The sequence below is a fragment of the Notothenia rossii genome, assembly GCF_949606895.1.
Source record: "Notothenia rossii genome assembly, chromosome: 3".
Classification (NCBI taxonomy): Eukaryota; Metazoa; Chordata; class Actinopteri; order Perciformes; family Nototheniidae; genus Notothenia; species Notothenia rossii.
In genome coordinates, this window is record NC_136901.1 from 53,215,980 (window position 1) to 53,223,539 (window position 7,560).

Sequence of the window (7,560 nt, forward strand, 5' to 3'; positions counted from 1 at the left end):
ATGATTTGAGTTCAACTACGCCAGCTAGAACTAGCCTATGTCTCAAAAACGATTTTCAGATTTTTTTACAAATCCGCCCGACCCAGCTAAACGTCCGAGAGAGACACCTAGAGGCTGTGTGCCAGCAACCGGACAGCAGCAGCAGGCAGCCGAAGGGCCCGGCGGCCCTCGGCCTCGTCCTCCCTCCCCAGCGCCACCACCAGCACCCGGTGCTAGCCAAGAAGAGGCAATATCATGCAAACCACCACAGGATTACAATTTTCCTGCCAAGAAGTTGGGTGAGAACTTCACTCGTTCCTGCAAGGCCGCCTGGTTCAGAGAGTGGCCGTGGCTGGAATACATCGCGGTCAGTGATGGCATTGTGTGTGGTGTGTGCAGGTCAGCTGTCAAGTGCAAGTTGGTCGGGTCAGAACAAGCTGACAGTCAGTTTTTGAAAGATACGGGCTTTTCAAACTGGAGAAAAGCAAAGGAGAAATTCAGAGACCACGAGAAAACACGCATTCATTTAGATGCGACTCAAAGATTGGCTGCATTGAAAACTACGCCAATTAATGCGCTTTTGTCTGAGGCTGCTGCTAAAGAACAAATAACAGCCCGGAAAATGCTGGAGCTCGTTTTCAGCAGCGTGAGATTCCTGGGGCGCCAGGGACTCCCTCTGAGAGGAGCTGCAAATCGGGATGGGGTGTTGTGGCAGCTAGTGGTCGAGAGGGAACGCGCTGATCCTGACCTGCAAAACTGGATGAAGAGGAGGGACAATTGGATGTCGGGCAGCATCCAGAATGAAGTTCTGGAGCTGTTTGCCCATGACATCCAGAGGAAAATCGGAGCCAAAGCATCCGAAAGTCCTTTTTTCGGCTTAACTGCTGATGGGACCACCGACGTCAGTGGAAAAGAACAGTTCTCATGCAGTATACAATTTGCAGATGACAATCTTGAAGTCCAGAATTTCTTTCTGGGCTTTTACAACGCTCCAGACACAACCGCCGAGACGCTTTTTCTGTGCATTAAAGATGTCCTTGTTCGGCTAAATCTGCCGCTGGAGAAGCTGAAAGGCTACTGTTTTGATGGAGCCAGCAACATGTCAGGGAGGTTCAAGGGAGTGCAGGCAAGATTAAAGGAAACATGTCCTGACTCCTTGTTTGTCCACTGCGCAAACCACTCTCTGGATTTAGTGTTGCAAGAAGTGGCAAAAGAAGTGCGCCTTGTTGCCGATACACTGAACTTTGTTCGGGAAGTCACAGTTGTGATTAATGATTCAGCAAAGAGAAAAACGTTATACCAGTCTCTTTTTGGATGTGGAGAAGTGATCAACCTGCTTGCCCTGTGCCCAACTCGGTGGTGCGTCAGAGTTGTGGCACTGTCACGGTTGCTGGCATGCTATGGAGAGATGCTGCAGACATTTAGGACCTTGGAGAGTGACAGGATTGTCAAGGGGGAGACGCGTGCCAAAGTGGCAGGATTGCTCAAAAAGGGCACCACTACGCGCACAGTCTTTGGTTTGTTTGCCTGCGTTACCATGTTTACGCCATGTGAATCCGTGGCTCGGTCACTGCAAGGCACCAAAGTCACAGCCCTTGGATCAATGGAAGCTGCCAAACTTCTTTGCCAGAGACTGAACACACTCAGACAAGATGACACCTTCGCTGACCTTGTGGCCAAGACCAAACAATACACAGAGCGCTACAACTTGAAGCCTCCTCATCCAGTGCGCACCAGCAAGACCCCAGCGCGTTTTCGCCATACAGCGGAGGAGGAGGAACGGGAGTTGGAGAACGAGGGTAAATAAATAGGCCTAAATAAATAAATAAATAATGCCAACAGTATTTTAAAATTAATCATAAAGCTCATCGGTCTGTAATGTTGAAAGAATGCAACAAATACGCACACAGAGCGTGCTCTCCAGCATTTGTGGACAGATTTGATCTATCCATAGAAAACGATATCATAGTTCATAATAATGTACTACATCCATGTACGCTTATTTGCGAAATTAGCCTGCAATTAATAATTCATTACAACGGTATCAACTGACTAAATAACGTATAGGCCTACTTTCATAACAAACCATATTCATAATTTGAATTTAAATTGAAAATTGAAGGTTGACCCACCCAGCTTAAATAGGCAGCCCATATGGAAACTATTTGTTGGTTGTTGTTTAACTGTTATATTTAACTATTAAAGAATATCCAAGCCTGTGGAAGAGGGAATTGTTTGAGGCCCTGGACTTGGTGCGCACAGAGGTGGAGCGGCGCTTTGACCAGGAAGGACTCCGCGTAGCTGCAGGGCGAGAGCAGGCAGTTCTACAGGCGGCCCAAGGGAAACGAGTGGATGTGGGTTCCCTGGAACTGACTTCCTTTTCAAGAGAGCAGCTAAGCCTTGAGCTGGACATCCTGAGCGACGTGTGTAGGGGGCGAGAAGTGAAAACCATTCAGGATGTATTGGCCATTCTGCACACCTTGCAGCCCCAATCCCGCTCCATGCTGTCGGAAGCGGAGAGGCTCATAAAGCTCTGTCTGGCTCTGCCCATTTCTGTCGCGGCATCCGAGCGCTCGTTCTCGGCGTTGCGCAGGTTGAAAACGTGGCTGCGCAATACTATTAAGCAGGAGAGACTCACTCATTTGGCCATTATGAATGCGCATAGCGACCTTCTCGATGAATGCGATGTCTCGACCCTGCTTAAAGAATTTATCAGCAGAACAACGGAGAGAAGGTCTACTTTTGGAACAGTTTAAAAGCCCTTACGAGCGCAAAGTAAACCGTTATTTTTCTGAATGTTCCATTAGGCCTATGTTCGTAAAGGCTGTATTATTCTGTTGATTTTCTGAATGCTGTAGGCCTATGTTATCGCCTATTAGGCTACAGTATGTTCCTTAATAAAGGCTTGATTAATTCATTAATTCATTTTGTTTCATACATTTTCGTAACAATTAAGATGCTGCGTGTGTTTATGTAGCCTATATCTGTTATGTATAGGCCTAGGCTATTAGGCCTACGTGTCGAGTTCGTTAATCATTGATAGTGTGAGTTTCCCCCCCGACCCTCCCAGCAAAAATCCCGCACCCCCCCCCCAGAAAATAGTTCCGACGTCCCTGCCGTCGTGATACGCATTATCACACGGTGGTAGAATTCAGCCCGGAGTGCTCTGTATTTTGTACTGTTGCAGAGTACTCTGTATTTTGTATTGTTGCTTTTACCATTAAACTCAGCTTATTGCTTATCTCCTACATATATAGCACTTCATTTCAGACGTCTACCCTGCGGGTCCGTGATCTGCGCGGGGTGGGCCCCTGCTGAAAAGGAAAACCCCCCTGCAGGACTTGATACGCCCCCTTGATAAATGAATGTAATTTTAATGAAACCAGCTGCAATGGATCATGGATCCACCAGGGGGAGCCGTGAAAAGCTGCCACACAGGAACTCATGTGAAATAAACAGCTGATAGATCTACAGGTATCTGATATAGCATATATTTGTTAAGATCCATATGTCACGGATAGGATCATATTCTATGCTAAATAAGAGACATGTAATAATTTACAAAACATCACCATGTTTTTATTTAACAAAATAATGTTGTTTAATTCACGTTGGCGTAAGTACAAAACCATCGCTATGTTTTTTCATCAGGAAATGCAGCCCGGCTCAAACAAACGATTTTCAATCATCATCCTCACGATCATTTAATGTATATATTCGCGAATTGAAACGAATGCACTAATACATGTAGTTTAATCCACGTGAGTTTACGAAAACAAAAATAATCGCTTTGTTTTTATATCACATCTGACCGGAGGAAAATGCAGCACGGCTCTCACTACCGATAATCTTAATCCCACGGGCAAACAATAATAGGTACAGTGTTAATACTTTACTGTATTATTAGTGTCTAATATTACTGCCATAACAATCACACATTGAGTTGTTAAAATCAGTGTTGGGACTAACGCGTTACAAACTAAAGCATTATTGTAACGCAACTACCTTTTGCGGTAACTAATAACATTACTAGTTACCTATTCCCATTCAGTAACGCCGTTATAGTTACTGTGATTTAAATGGGTTACACTGCATTACATTATGTGATCCAACTGAACCGAATCTCCCTCCGGATGTAATTTACAGTTGAATACAGCGATGTCCTCTCACAGTACCATGGAAAAGTGAAAGTGACCAGAGAGGAGTGATGATTGGTTAACGCGGGGTAACATTTCAGGGTAAGCCAATCAGAGACAGAGCTGGGCGGGTCTTGCGGGAAAATACACAGACACACAAACACTTGCTAACACACACACATACACGGCAACGCCCATCACCAGCACACACACTATGGCAGATGCAATTATCAGCGAGAGCAGCAGCATTTACAACTTGGAGATATAACCACTATTTTCAATTGGTGGGGATAAAGGACGCACAACATATTACGGTCAAATGTAAACTGTGTGCAGGACAGAAAGCATTGTCCACATCGAATAACAGCAATGCCAATCTCCTGAAGCACCGAAGTAATGTACATGGGGCTATAAAACTAGTCGCCAAAGACCCCACCGTCTCAACCACCGGCAGTGACCCAGATGGAGCAACACTATCTAAACAGCCAAAAAACTATTTTTTTTAAATCGCCACGTGTCACCCAGAGTCAACTAAACAGATTGATTGCTGAAAATAGTTTGTTTGTCTTCAGTGTCAGTCTGACAGTTTATTATTTATCTAATTGTTACTGCCAAAAGAATGTAGTTCTTGTTTAATTGTTACACTGCCAAAATAGTGTAGTTGTTGTTAATGTGTACACTGTGGTGACTGTATTCATCCACGGATCTATGTATTGGGGTATTGTTCTGCACGGACATTTTAGTGAACCGGACTTCCTGTTTCCGCCGGTCTTCGCTTCCCGGGCATGAAGTTGTTTACAATGGTTTTCAGATACTAAATACAAGTCTAGCTTGTACCTTTGATACCCCGCCTCCGACTCCCATCTCTCGGCACCTCAACACTGCCAAAAGAGTGTAGTTGTTTTTATTTCATATTTCACTACTTAGAACTTGATTGTTGAGGCTACAATAAAGATTCCTGCTTTATTGTTATTGCACAGATTACAGGTACTGAGACAACGAAATGCAGTTTAGCTTCTAACGGTGCAACAAGCAGTAAAGTGAAAAGTAATGTACACGATCTACAGAATAAAATATAGAATTAATTGAATGATGAATAAACAGTGAGGGGTATGAATACACTAGATATACACAGCAGCCTGTGAGCAGTATTAACAGTGTGTATGAATATGCTAAGATATATAAAGTATGAAAACGGTAAGCAGTGCAAGTATAGTATAAAATATATGGACATTAATTTCATTATAAACATTGTGGAACATTGATGAAAAATGTGAATGGAAGTGGCGACGTAAAACTGACACAAAACAACAACAAACTTTTGCTGAGCCAATTGGAGAGTTTCATCAGCAGCACTGGGTACAAACCACCAATGAGCGCTCAGCTCGAGATACCAGCGAGTCGAGAGGGGTGAATTATATCTGCATTTTCTCTTTTGAGAAGCCCCCACCCCACATGTTGCCTATGCTGAATGCTGCAAACGCTTTGTTTAAAACTAATTGGCTATCGGAATGTGTGGAGTAAGTCTCCCAAGGGGGATGGTGGTCACATTCCACAGCTCTCCCCCCTCCTGTGATCTCCCAACCCCCAGTCTGTAGGTTTGTGTTTGCGTATTTTAAACTGTCGAACTTTCAGTTTTTTCTATCGCGCATTGCCGATATGAAAGGGTCTGAGCCGGAAATATCAAAAATGTAATAAAAGTGAAAAACAATGAACAAGACTTAACGTATTAATAATAATTAATTATATTTATTCCGTTTGGATGTAGGATTTTGACTTTGTTTAGAGCAGTGATCTTCTCTGCAGCAGAGAGCTAAGCATTGTCAGACCGGACCTAACCCTGAAAAGTACTATCATCTGAAATTAATCATTATGTTATTCATATTAAATACATATTGTATTTGTAAAACTTGTATTTAGAAATACTCTGTTGTAATTATTCATGCATAAATGTGTTCATCCATTCAATATGGCATCTGCTATAAATGGGGTTAATGTATGATATTACTTAATAATACAATACATTATAATATATGATATGATAATTATATTTTAGTTTTATTCATTTCTTATTTAATAGTTTTTCATTATTATTATTTTTATTTTTATCGCTCATCTTATTTTTGATTTTATTAATCTGTGTGAATCTGTGCTATCCTATTTTTCACTCTTACCCTGTTGCTTTTTGAACTACTTAATTTCCCCACAGGGATTAATAAAGGTCCATCTTATCTTATCTTAATGTTTAAGTTGATTTACTTCAATCTACTGTACTGTGTACACCCCAACAATATTACAAAAAATATACTGCATAAAGCCAACTATATACTTTATTTGATCTAAAATATTGATGTTTTTTCATTATAGTAGCCTGTGAAAACCATAACAAATAAGTGATTAAATGCTACAGTATTCAGCAAACACAACTGCAGAGCTGCAAACATTGCAAACAGACTAAGTTCTACAACACCCAGTTGTCTTTGTGTATTTGTGAATGAAGCGCCATCTCATGGTTAAATCCTGTAATTGAACACATGGGGAAATTGGGCAACGCCCTCTAGCAATTTGGCCACACCCCCAGCCACTGGGATCCGCTGGGCTTTTGGTTGGGGGACACCCATGTGAGTCCTATCTGGAGTGCTACATCTGTAAATATAAATTCATGAATGAGAGTATGAGGAGAAAAGGCATGTGGAGTTTTACAATGAAGACACAACGTCTAAATCCTCTGTTATGTGCGATATCGGACATTGGTGAAAGGAGGGCGGAAGATTACGTCAAAGCCCCCAGAGAGGAGGAGCGAAGGGGGATGCAAGTGGGAAGAATCAACGTGTCTCAAGTCACTTCTTCACGGCCGCGACTGCGAGAGGAAGCTGCAGCTTCTCTCTCCACCCTTAACAATATTCTGCTTGTAACATTACCGCGCCATTTTAATTAAAGTACCCATTTGAACCTTCTCAGAGACTCCATTGGTCTCCTTACTTTTAAAGCTTCTCTCCTGGTCGCGAGAATAACGAAACAAGCTAATAGTACGTCCTGGGTTTATCTGGCTGTGTCCCAGTGGCTAAGGCTAACTGTCACAAAACGTAATTTCCCCCTGAGATTAAAGGTAGGGTAGGTAATTCACTTCAGAAACACTTTTTGGTATATTCCATGGAATGTTCTTAACATCCCGATAGCGATGAATAGATTATATGCTTTGATAATAAATAGATACAAATATTTCATCTGTGGAAGCCGTGGCGCTTTAAAAAGCAATTATCTGCCTCGGCCCGCGGCCGATAACTGGATGGCCTACCTGCCTGTCAGCGTTCCATCTGTGCACAAACTTATCTCGTGCCCTCATTGGTCATGTGCGCGTTCGTGTGTGTTGGAGGAGGGGCTCTGTAAGGAAGTGGCAGATTTTTTCCGGCTGTGTACTTTCAAACTCTAGCTTACTCGAGCT

At 42.8% G+C, this 7,560-nt stretch overlaps 1 protein-coding gene across 1 annotated transcript; it reads left to right on the forward strand.

Annotated features, from left to right (window-relative positions):
- Positions 1-601: 601 nt before the first annotated feature.
- Positions 602-2,735, forward strand: LOC307032965 (zinc finger MYM-type protein 1-like; the record flags this gene model as incomplete). The annotated part of the gene is made up of 2 exons (XM_079671236.1): positions 602-1,778; positions 2,185-2,735. 2 exons carry the CDS (start codon positions 602-604, stop codon positions 2,733-2,735), a joined length of 1,728 nt encoding a protein of 575 aa, XP_079527362.1.
- Between the last annotated feature and the right edge of the window lie 4,825 nt (positions 2,736-7,560).